We start from the raw sequence: 13,053 nt of genomic DNA, 5'->3' as shown, positions 1-13,053 counted from the left end.
TACTGAAGTGGAGATTTATGGCTCAGTGTAAGGAGAAAAAACTCATTTTGAGAAAACGGCCTTTAAAAATATGTATTGTAATTTAAATCTATTGACACAGATAGATAAAGTGCTATAAAAGAAACACTTGACAGTGTCTTTTGGATGTTTTCTTTCCACTAGTCTGAAAAAACACTTTATGAAAAGCCAAAAAGCCCAAAATCTCAAAATTGACAGGTGCATGAAAAAACAGTGCTTTTGCCTGCAGTGTCTCCCCTTAAAAAGGGTGAAAAGGGTCAAGAGTGAATGTATGTTTTGTAGATTTTCTCACGTGGTAACGGTTCTGGCACGAGTTTTCCGGTAGCTGGCAGTTCCCTAATGATTTCATTGTCATCTTCATTGATGTCCAACCAACGGTTACAAGCAAATGAATATTTCTCCCTAGTTAGGGTCTTCATCAATGTCACCTTTATGCAGAAAAATTTGAAGAAATACAAATAGAAACAACATTTAGAAAGAATATAAAGCTACATTAAGCTACATGTTCATTTTAAATTGAACCAGTGCAAGTAGCGGAGAAAACATGATGCCTGCTTGCTTACATCATGATTACAGTGTGAACTGGACAAATTGTTTCCGTGTAATAGTGCACTAGTCAGTAGTGCAGGTCTCTCACCCTGCCAAGATGCCAGCCAGAGAAAGGATTCCTCTTTTCGTGCCAGATTCTCAGCTTGCGTATCTTTCCGATATCGGGCATCTCAATCTAGAGCGACAGCGAAAATGTAAAACACAAAAACTTATTTTGATAAGATTCAACATTTTTAAGTTCTGGACACTGCGTTAGAAATACTGATATATACTTATCTACTGTAATGACATAGATAAATTGACACTTTATACAAATATGTATATTTTTAGAATGAGACACAAAGATAAAAAGACACACAGACATACGATGAATTTGTCGCACTGTCCCTGTTCAAAACTGTCCGATTTGCTCTCGAGTTTCATCTCGTCGCTCTTGCCGGTCTCTCCGTACGCCTGCAGGAACACCTGGGCATCTGTGCCAGCACCTTTAATCTCAGATGTCCAGATCCACAGAGACCAGGGGAATTCTGAGAAACACACACACAAACACGCAGAAAAAAGATGAACTTGTGTGTCTCGATGGTGGAAGAGTCAATTCAACATTACTTTGAAATGTTATCATTTTTTTGCGAATAGAACTTAATTTTATTATTAATGTTATTATTTTTATTAAGATGTATCATTGATGTCATTATTTCTATGAATATAATTTTATTTTCATTTAATAAATGTAATAGATTTTTATGAATATAACTATTTGATTATTGATTGTTATTATTTTTATTAATAGAACTGTATAATTTATGTTATTATTTTATAAATATAATTGTATTTTATTACTGATTTCATCATTAATTATTCATAGAATTGTATTTTATTATTTCAATGATTGATTTTTTTATCATTGATTTTAATATTTCTTATAATTATATTATTGTTGTTATTTTTTATGAGTGGTATTTTAATAGTATTTATTCTTTTTATGACTAATATTATAGACATATTCTATCATTGATGTTATTTTCATTTCAATATATTTTATTGTTGATTTTATTACTTTTTATGAACATACCTTTATTTTCTTGTTGATTTTATTGCTGTTATGAATATATATTTTTTTATGATTGATTTTTTTATCATTGATTTTAATATTTCTTATAATTATATTATTGTTGTTATTTTTTATGAGTGGTATTTTAATAGTATTTATTCTTTTTATGACTAATATTATAGACATATTCTATCATTGATGTTATTTTCATTTCAATATATTTTATTGTTGATTTTATTACTTTTTATGAACATACCTTTATTTTCTTGTTGATTTTATTACTTTTTATGAACATACCTTTATTTTCTTGTTGATTTTATTGCTGTTATGAATATATATTTTTTTAATATTGATGTTAACCCCTTTTATAATTTTTTTTATTATTATTATTCATTGAATGTTTTTCAATTTAGCTTAAAGGGTTAGTTCGCCCAAACCCGTAAGACCTCCGTTCATCCTCGAAACGCAAATGAAGATATTTTTGATGAAATCCGAGAGCTTTCTGACCCTGCATAGACAGCAGCACAACTGAAATGTTCCCAGGTCCAGAAACATAGCAAGGACATCGGTAAAACTGTCCATGTGACATCAGTGGCTACATTTTGTGAAGCTACCGAGGTCTTACGGGTTTGGAACGACATGAGGGCGAGTAATTAATGACAGAATTTTCATTTTTGGGTGAACTATCCCTTTAAATACAACACAGCACTATTTCTGCACATTTAGTGTCAGGTTACACTAGACTGTAGGTGGTTAGTGAACAAGATGCAGGTCTTTACACTGCAATACAGCATGTTTAGTGAACATTACCCCTGATAGTTTGATAATTTGCTCACTCTTTTGCTTTTTCTGTCTGAGTGAGACCATCTCATACAGTTCTCGCTCCACCAGTCCATCACCATCATCTTCATCCAACCACCTGCCGCAGGGAAATACCTGCTCTAAACCTGTGAACGGGCAGTATACTGTCACCTGTGAGAGAGAGAAAGAGAGCGACAGATCACACGCTGTATGTATGAATAAGTAATGAAAGCTTCAAAACACCTTATAGCCCCGACACACACCTTTTCGCAATACCAGCCGCAGCTGATCCCAGCGTTGTCGTGTCCGATCGTGACTCTGCTGAGCGGGCTGAGCAGCTCCAGCAGCTCGACGTTAAAGATGTCGATCTGAGCGCGCTCAAACGTGCCGCCCTCCAGGAACAACTTACCGCTGTTCTTAATACCCTTACGCCCGTGCATGACGAAGTGGATCTTAGAGTTAGTTCCGGCTCCACGAATATCACCCGTCATCACCTGTACGTTATACACAATCGCTACACGCACATACACAAACAAACAAATCCAAGTAAGTTTTATTAATCAAGTGCACTTATTCTAATAAACAAACACGCATACTTGCTCTTACCCATTGGCTGCGTGGCTCCGGCAAGCACATCTCTTTGTATTTTGCCGTCCCCTTCTGAGATGTCAAACCAGGCATTGACAGGAAACTCATAAACCTCCTTATTCCCCATGTCATCTACTACAACCTAAAACACATCACCATAACACAAAGACATCATATTAATCACAGAGGACAGAGACAAAGATAATCTTTATGAAGGTTTTAGATGAAAAGTGCGTTTGTGTACTTTATCACACGCCCAGCCAGCAGACGACCCCTTGTTGTTATGTCCGATGGTGATTTTTCGAAGTCTGCCAAGATTTGGTGCTTCGATGATGAATTTGTCTTCATTACCGCGCTCAAAATTGTCCTTTCCATCGCTGACCAGCTTCCGTTCTCCTGCGAACATCACACCAAGGCAGTGCAACATAAAAAACTAACACATACACATAGATACACTGACTGTATTTAGTACTGAAAATTGTAAGAAATTTAAAATGTAATTAAAAATAAATAAATGAGTATTGTAATTGTAAGAAATACTGTATGTCTAATTAAAAAATTAAATGTTCTAGGCAATCAAAAGTGTAACTAGATTCATGGCACATTTTTCAGGTGGTAAAATAAAATAAAATAAAATAATGGTTTAACATAAAAGCATGTTTTATAATTGTAAAAAATATATCTAATAATAATTTTAAATGTTCTAGGCAATTAAAGTTTGACCTTTGTGTATGTTTTTTTACAACATAAAATAACACACACAGAAACATTGACTGGTTTTACTGACCTGTATCCCCAAACTCTCCAAAAATATTGAGGTAGACATCAGCGTCGGTCCCACTGCCTTTAGCATCCATTGTGAAGACACTGGCTATGTACTTGTTCTCTGCAATATATGAACAGACACACATTAAGACATTTTTAGGACAAAATCTGTTATCATTTTTATTTTTTGCATGCACCATGTATTTTTGACCATTATCTATCATTAAAACCACCAGTGAGCTCTTTCTCAGAAACAGCTTCTACATCTAGTCTTTCTCCTATCTGTGGGATGTAATGTTATATTGTCAGCGGTATCTGGGAATGTTGGACTGGTGATATTGTGATCCCCATCTGAAACTCTACTCTACTACTAAATTTCTCCTAATCCTTTGTATGCAACCTGAGTCTGGTGATGCTTGTATGCATGCATCATCTATGATCATGATCACATGACCTATGTGATGTTATCTATGGGTTATATGGAATAAGACCTGAAGTATATCTGTAGGTTACATGTAGTTTTTTATTAGTAGTGTTTTTATTTGAGAGTTGTAGTATCTTGTTTCTTGTTATCTTTATTTATGCTACAGATCTCTATGGGAAAATGACAGTGTCATGCAATGCACATGTGTTATTTATGTAGTGTTAGTGTGTGTATACTAAATGCAAAATGTTTAATAATTATAAAAAATGTGTCTAACTAGGCAATCAAAGTTTGAACAGATTCATGGCAAAAAAAAGTAAATAAATAAAAGAATGGTTTAACCTAATATCATGTTTTATACTTGCAAGACATTTATCATTTATAACAAAATAAAAATCAAAAATTGTTCTAGACAATGAAAATTTTGACTAGATTTGTGTCACATTTTTCAAGTGATAAAATAAAATAAAATAAAATAACAGTTTAACCTAATATCATGTTTTATACTTGCAAGACATTTATTATTTCTAGCAAAAAAAAATCAAAAATTGTTCTAGACAATGAAAATTTTGACTAGATTTGTGTCACATTTTTCAAGTGCTAAAATAAAATAAAATGAAAAAAAAAAGTAATGTGATTTGTTTATTTGCTCTCTGTTTTGCAAGCATACAACATACGTTTTGGAATGTCCATGGGGTTCAGGCTACCCAACAGATATCGAACAGTAAGTCTGTCCCCCTCGTCTCTGCTCAGCCAATTGTTGCAGGCATAAAAGAATCGGAGGTGTGGCCTGTTCATGTCAGTCACGATAACCCGGTCCAGGAACCAACGGGCACTCATGCCCGTGTTATCATGCTCGATTCTGCATTACAGGAAGTACATCACAAGACATATATTGCTGAACCCTTCAAGACTTGCCTTTAAGGTAGTTACTCTTGGATGTATACAGACGTATATGTACCTAATTTTCTTTATTGGCCCAACATTGTGTGTTTTGATCCGAAAGACGTCAGTCTTGTTCTTTTCAAAGGCTGTTCTGCTCCTGAAATGAACAGAAATCAGTCTGTGAATAGACTCAAACTAAACAATTTACTGTGACACTCAAACTTTCTAATGCACCGACATCTAAAAATTACAATGCAGGAGTGTGTGTTTATGAGAAAGAACCATCTGTCATTATCGATGACCCATATATCGCTCTACGGTCTCTTGCGTTGGCTTCGGCAAAAGCATCTCTCTAATCAAAATGCGAAATGCATGAATTAAAAATCACCCAGTATGGATTACACATCCCACTCACACTGCCAAATTTCTCACACACATACACACAGACTTATCGATGCGGAGAAACCAACACACATCTCACCTGAGATCAGCACACTGAAACCGCACCAGCAAACTTTGGAAATGATGACATTTAGACAGATTCAGAGATTCCGTTAAATATCATCTCGATTCCAAAATGTTGCATTCTGACTGTCGGACAGAATTCAAGTCCAAAAACATTTCTGTTCTATTCTGCTGAAACTCTCTGAGGAGGAGTTACTGAATAGATTTACCTAATAGATGAGTCTTTCCCTGACTGGATGAATCCCATGAAAACATGTCATGAAAATTATGTCACAATGCAAAAAAATCTTTAAAAAGCTTAAAAATATAAGCTTCCACTTCTGAGAACCCTGGGGTGTGAAAAGGGTCCAATGAGGCGAAACTGAACCCAGACATGTCCTTGACAAGTTTCGTGAGATGCACCCAACTACCCAAACAGGCTATACAATATTTCTCAAATAGGTTGTAAAATCATTCATTTTGAGACATACAAACTAAGCTTCCGAATGATTTATGAATAAAGTTAGTCTACTGGAGTCTTGCTTATGAATTGTTCATACAATTTTCTTCTAAACTACATCTGATTTCCATTTCTGACCTTTTTACTGCATTTGTAATGTTTTATGAGTCATTATGCAACATTAACCATTTGGGCGTTCATCTGAGCAAGTAAAAACTCTCCCATTAGTAATTAATTTCTGAATCATTTGCTCCAGCGCTGATCAGGACGATTGATTACTGTAGGGAGAGTTTTGAGGGTCTCTCTTTGTACTCATAAAAAATCAACACGCATACATGGGACATTATGTATGTGTGGAGATTTCTATGAGTAGCCTACCTGTTTGCGGTGATCAGATGTGTAAACTTCTCATGTTTTCTCACAAAAGGAAGTGATGTCATATGACTGTAGCCTCTCATTGGTTCAATGAGAACGTCACATGAATCTCTTCACCTTCAGATGAGATGAATGTCCGTGGTGATGCTGTACAGAGGAGAGCATATAACCTGTGCTTCACCATGGCATTGTGTGCAATGGATGAGCCAAGCGTGATTAAAATTCATGTCATGAATAATCGTATAGCCCTACTAAGAAAACAATATCTATTTCCCAAAGATGTGATGGTGTGAATGTCATGGTCAAAGCACACAGGATGTTCTCTTGTACAGCACTGTGTGCAAAAAGCAATGCACGGCCACACACGAGCAGATGAGGTGGCCATGTTAAAGTTATACCTCTTTTCTGTGCTGTAGATTAGAGAAGAATACAGAATTATAGAATTAACATGACATATATGCACTGTCCTGTCAAAATCCACAGAAATTCCTAGTTATTCTGCACTATACTGAAATCAGTGTAGGATTTCCTTTGAAACAGAAGTAAACATAAAGTTTTGAAGTAGACATAATCCTGTCAAACACACTAATAATAATCTTCAAAAATCTGCAGAGGATTCACTGGTGAGCAAGTGATGTAAAGCTACATTTCTCCAAATCTTTTCTGATGAAGATCAAACACCTCTATATTTTGGATGGCAACAAATTTTCATTGTTGAGTGAACTGTTCCTTTAAAGTTTTACCTCAAAAATACTAGAAAATTCAGCTCACACTTGAAAAAGTTGAGAACAAAATACTATTTTTGCACGATATTATCGGACCTATATCGAAATCGGCCGATAACGACGTTAAATGTAAATATCGGCATTGGCCCGATATGAAACATTATGCCGATATGTCTTGCCGATAAGAGGAATACGTTAACTCACATGTGCTCAGGGTGTGCTAGAGATTAGCTCAGGTCAGCAGTGTGGCTCATTCTTGAAGCAAAGTTTTGCCTGAATGATGATTAGATCGCTGCATTTAAATTGAGAATGCATGTACAGAATGATGCGTTTGGTGTATGAAAGAGTAAACAGCAATAGCACGTGCAGTGGCAGCAGTGACAGCCTCCCCTGGGTCCTAATGCCCGTTTGGTAAGGAGTTTTAATTCCGTAGGGGGCGCTGTTGGCCTACTTCTAATAAAATAAAAGCAAAATACACAAATAATATATAGACTGTGTTTCTGATTAAATAAAGCAGTAATTAATGAGTATGTTTTGATTTAAAGGTCAGAAGCTATAGCTAATCACAAACATGACACTTGTAAATTTAATAATTTTATATATACTGCTTTATTCATTAATGTGTAATATGTTATATTTTTTAAACAAATTATGAGCTCTAAAAGATTTTCTGAATTTTTACAACTCTTGCTTTAGACCATCTACAAATGTTAAATCTTAAAATAAAATGTTAAGGTTACTACTGCATCTTTCTGAGAGAAAAAAATGCAGCGCTTGATATATAGTTTATTTATAGTTATTTTCAAAGCTTCAATTTACTGTCATTATAAAAGAACTTCATTATTGTTTATTTAATTCTAACAAATAAGTTCTAGTTAAAATCTAACCAAAATTTAAAAATTATTTGGTTAGAATTGTCACACAGGAGAGACTTGGTTATGTTTCCAAACAAAAGGAAATATATCGTATCGGCAACGGCAACGGCTATTGGCCAAAATGAGTTGAAAAATATCGGCATATCGGATATCGGCAAAAATCCAATATCGTGCATCCCTACAAAAAACTATTTGAAGTAGTTAGTAAACATATCTTGATATGCATTAAACCAATTTGATTAAGCTGCAATTATAAATAATGAAACTACTAGTGCTGTCAAACAATTAATCGCATCCAATATAAAAGTTTTTGTTTACAGAATATATGTGTGTACTGTGTATATTTATTATGCATATATAAATACACACATGCAGTATATACTTAGAAAATAATTATTTACATGTATATATTTATATTCATATAATTTATATTATATATAAATATATTTAAGATATAATATATATACACAGTACACACACATATATTATGTAAACAACAACTTTTATTTTGGATGCGGATTTTATTTTGGATTAATCATGATTAATCATTTGACAGCACTAGAAAATACTAATACTAATAATGACAAATAATAATTTGCAGTCAATGTGCATCTGGAAACTCTCAAGATTAACATTGTCATGTAGAGACGCAGGATTGAAGCATAACTTACTTCCTGGCCAGGTGAACTTTGGGAGTCACTCCAAACTCTCCATACAAGGTGACGAACACATTAGCATCAGTCCCAGCGCCTTTAACATCACCTGTGACGGTCACCGCCTCGTACACTGAGGAGAAACGAGAACATTTGGTAAACCAATTATATCTGACCCTCCGCAAAAGAAGGCATCTTGTTTTCATTTGCATAACATTAGAAGGTTTGTAGTCTCAAATGCAGAGTGCTCAGGTATATCCCGTGTAACCCAACAACCTGCTATTCTAAGCTCTCCCATGTTTGTATAAGCTAAATTGCTGTAAGCAATATCTCTGTAACTTAGCCATGTTAACGGAGTGAGAGTACGACATGGCCCTGATGCTCAACATGTGACCTATGTCTGAACCTGAGGAGCAGCGTGTCTAGAAGTAACGTTCAAACAGGGTTAATTTGGAACATGTTAAGTTTCTTTTAAACTCCCTGAAAGTTTAAGTTTCAGGCCCCCTGAAATGGGATTCAGAGACTGGACACCATTTGAGTGTAACCAATCAATATAGGTCAATTGTTGTGATATCCTTGTTCTCTTATTTCAGAAAATAACCCTGTACGAAGTTGCTGTATAGTTCTTTAAAATTAGGAGAGTTCTTAATGTATTTTATAGGTTATTCAAACAAATGATCCTATTATAATGTCCTCCCAGTTCTTCTCAACACATACAGCATGACTAGTGTACTTTGATTCATTAACAAATGACTCTTATGAACCGGTTCACTTAAGGAATCGATCAAAAAAAAAATCAACCTATAAGTTACCGGTTGAATCATTATCGGTTAGTCAGAATCGGTTAGTGCGCCGACATACAGCGCAACTGCGTTTACGGCGACCCGAGTTCGAATCCTGGCTTGTGGTCCTTTGCCGATCCTGCTCCCCTCTCTCTTCACCCAATGCTTTCCTGTCTAGTCTACAATGTCCTTTCCTAATATAGCCATAAAAAAGCCCATAAAAAAAAAAAATAATAATAATAATATATATATATATATATAAATGCATGTGTGTGTATTTATCTATATATATAGACATAAATATACACAGTACATACACATATATTATGTATACAAAAAAACTTTTATTTTGGATGCAATTAATCGCGATTAAACATTGCCACACACACATATATCTATACACACACACACACACACACACATATATATATAGAGAGAGAGAGAGAGAGAGAGAGAGAAGGCCTATACATATACTGCAATAGGTAAGGTACCCCTGGATCAGTGCTAAGCGATAACCTCCACCCCGATGTGCTACGCCTGACTGAACCTGACAGCATGACATCCATCTCGCTGAATGAGGTTTTAATGGTTCCATGAAAAGGCCAATTAGAGTTTAATGTTTCAGGCCATAGAGAGGTGCCCGTCTGATTCAAATCCACTATTGGCCCAGTGCCCGCCACCATTCTCTTATGATACCCTGCTGCCAGGACACCGTAATAATCGGTCAATCCAGACACACCTCTGCTGTGCCAATCAGAGACCACTAGAACCGCCTGCCAATGTGAAATCCGGAAGGTTCTCTGACTGGACGTTAATGGAATGATCAGAATTTTACTGCAAATCAGTTAAACATATCAGACACTCTGAAACATAAAATTCCAATTAGAATAGTAAGCAGAACAACAAGAAACTGTTTAATATACACACTCTTAAAAATAAAGGTTCCAAAAGGTTGGTTTCACAGCGATGCCACAGAAGAACAATTTTTGGTTCCCCAAAGAACCTTTCAGTGAAGAGTTCTTAAAAGAACATCTAAATAATCTCTTTCCACTATAAAGAACCTTTTGTGCATTGGAAAGGTTTTATGGATGTTGAAGGTTCTTCATGGAACCACTGATGCCAATAAAGAACCTTTATATTAAGAGTGTGCAACTCCATCGAAGAATCTTTATTTCTGTCTCCATTCCTCCTTTGTCTATTTCAGCTTTCTCCAATGTTCAAGTAATCAATTAAGAGATGTTCCAGGGTTAAAAGAAATCCAACCTGTGAGAAACCAAGAAGAGGGGGTGCCTGACTGAGAGTGAAAGCAGAGAAAGAGACAGACAGACGCAGTGAGAGAGAGAGAGAGAGAGAAACAGTTCATCCCCAGAAGACAGACAGTTTGACAGTAGGTCGGGTGCTGTGGCTTTACACTTAACCAAGTCTCCAAATGCGATCTGCTCATTTAAAAGGATAGTTCATCAACAATTGACATATCTGACACTTATCCACCCTCACATTGTTCCAAACCTGCATAAAGCTTCCAAAAGGGGTTTTCGCAGCAATGGCCAAAGAAATGTGAACAGTTCTTAAAAGAACCTTACCTTTTTCTTTTTTAGTTTGAAGAACATTGTAATCGTCTGAAGAAACTTTTGTGTATTCAAAGGGTTCTATATTAAAGGTTCTTCATAGAACCATCAGAGCCAATAAGGAACCACAAAAAGAGACATTTTGGAGGACAATTCGTATAAACCATGACTGTCAAGCTACAAAAAGGACAACAAAAGCACAATAGAACTATAGTCCATATACCGTCTGAACTGAATTCCTTCAGAAGGTGTATGATAGCTTTGTGTGACAAGGTTGTTCATTGATAATCTTCTCCAAGTTCTGAAATTTCAGTATTGGCTACTTTTATGGTGCTTTCATGAAGCTCAAAAGTCATGGTTGCTGTGTTTTGCATGGTGTTCTTTCACAGTAAACCATAACAGCATGTTTGGAGTAACAAATGATGACAGAAGTTTCATTCTCAGGGCAAATAAATAAATGCATTAAATTCTGTTTTGGGGAAACCTCAGCTGATCTACTTTTCTCTTTACTTCAATTCAAAGACTGAAAAGAATAAAAAGAAGAACAGAAGGGGAATCCTCTTCCAGAGTTTACCTTTCTTTTTGTTGAATTCATCTTCTTGATCATCCGATTCCTCCGTGTGATAGCTCAGCAGCTCTTCCTGGTAGACCTCAGCATAATCCACCTGTTTGACCTTTGACTTCTTCCCTTTCTTCGCTTTCTTTTCCTCGTCGCTGTCGGAACCCTTCTTTTTCTTTTTATCCTTTTTCTTCTTCTTCTTATCCTCCTCTTCCTCTGCCTCCTCTTGCACAGCATCCTCATCCTCCTCTTCCTCGGCCGACTTCTTCTTTTTCTTGCCGTCTTTGCTCTTTTTCTCCTTGGAGCCCATGTCTTCTTGTCCTTCTTTGCTTTCGGATGGTTTACTCTTCTTTTTCTTCTCTTTCCTTACCTCCCGTTCCTCGTTTGAGGTCCGTTTTTCTTTGCTGATGGGCTCATTGTTGTTCTGCTCATCCGTCCCGTTGTCATTCTCTGTCACCTCAACATCTTCTTTTTTCTTCTTTTTCTTTTTCTCTTTCACAGATTCGCTCTTTTTTCTCTTCTCTGTAGGTGTCTCAGTGCTTTCTATCTTCTCCTCGGAGATCTTCTGTCTCGTTTTTGAGTCCCTCTTACTCTTTCCTTTCGCCGTTGGCTCCTTCTCCTCTCCTTCGGTTTCTGTCGTTTTTTTCTCTTTTGTGGGCATCTTTTATTTATCCAGAGTGTGGCTGGGTGAGTGTTTCCTCGCCGTCTGCGGTGTAAGGTGTCGCCGTCTGACCCGCGCCGGCCGATGGGCCCCTGCATGCAGCTGGAGCGGGGCCTCAGCTCGGAGCCGGAGGCTCTCTCGTGCAGGCACCGAGCTCATGAATAATTACTGTGCTCAGCGTGGTCACATAATCTGTGAGAGAAAGCAAATGAAAACGGAGAGGACAGCGACAGAGAGGGGGCTGGGCCTTCACAGCGTTTATTATTCATAGTCTGGGGATCGCTTTACTAAAGCACGACGTGCATTTATATGCGCACACAAACTTATATATGGCACATGTATATAAAAATACATAAACAAAATGACAAGGGAAATATATGCTCATTTATGCACATTGTACAATTCAAAGGCACATCAATAAAAAAGGACATAGGGAGGAAAAGAGAGAATATAACAAGTAAGAGACAGACAGACAGAGAGAGAGAGAAAGAAGATACACCAGTAGAGAGGGAGTCTTACAGAACAGATAATTAAAGACGCTTCACTAACACTTGTAAATTATTAACAGTGATTTCATTAACACAAATAAATAAGTTAGTGTCACTGGATTAACGTGGTCAAACTATTTAACATGCTTTACCCAACCTAGGCAGTAAAGAAGATCGGGCTCCTAATTTGGGCAAATTGCCATCTGGCTGAAAACGCAAGTGGAAGAAGTCGCTCTAAAACACTTGTGTGTGCATATAAACACAAAGAACAGCTCATTAAGACAGATTTCTACATTCTCTTGACTGTTCAAAACTCTGGTTTGCCAGGGCATTGCTAATGTGTTGGATAGTCGCTAAGGTGTTCTGAGTAGTTGTCAAGTCA

At 36.4% G+C, this 13,053-nt stretch overlaps 1 protein-coding gene across 1 annotated transcript in view; it reads right to left on the bottom strand.

Annotated features, from left to right (window-relative positions):
- Positions 1-12,183, bottom strand: part of LOC107661623 (lipoxygenase homology domain-containing protein 1-like) — a 32,959-nt gene extending 20,776 nt beyond the window's left edge. Inside the window, exons 1-13 of the mRNA XM_016451286.1 lie at positions 11,986-12,183; positions 11,538-11,628; positions 8,632-8,746; positions 5,158-5,238; positions 4,874-5,058; positions 3,795-3,893; positions 3,252-3,403; positions 3,026-3,149; positions 2,683-2,933; positions 2,455-2,590; positions 934-1,094; positions 656-742; positions 311-446 (exon numbers count right to left, since the gene is read on the bottom strand). Coding sequence (XP_016306772.1) covers positions 311-446; positions 656-742; positions 934-1,094; positions 2,455-2,590; positions 2,683-2,933; positions 3,026-3,149; positions 3,252-3,403; positions 3,795-3,893; positions 4,874-5,058; positions 5,158-5,238; positions 8,632-8,746; positions 11,538-11,628; positions 11,986-12,183 — 1,816 coding nt within the window. The remainder of the gene's footprint in view (positions 1-310; positions 447-655; positions 743-933; positions 1,095-2,454; positions 2,591-2,682; positions 2,934-3,025; positions 3,150-3,251; positions 3,404-3,794; positions 3,894-4,873; positions 5,059-5,157; positions 5,239-8,631; positions 8,747-11,537; positions 11,629-11,985) is intronic.
- Between the last annotated feature and the right edge of the window lie 870 nt (positions 12,184-13,053).

This window comes from Sinocyclocheilus anshuiensis, unplaced genomic scaffold, assembly GCF_001515605.1.
Source record: "Sinocyclocheilus anshuiensis isolate Anshui unplaced genomic scaffold, SAMN03320099.WGS_v1.1 scaffold1425, whole genome shotgun sequence".
Classification (NCBI taxonomy): Eukaryota; Metazoa; Chordata; class Actinopteri; order Cypriniformes; family Cyprinidae; genus Sinocyclocheilus; species Sinocyclocheilus anshuiensis.
Note: the sequence above shows the minus strand (reverse complement) of the source record. Positions and strands in the feature narration are given on the sequence as shown.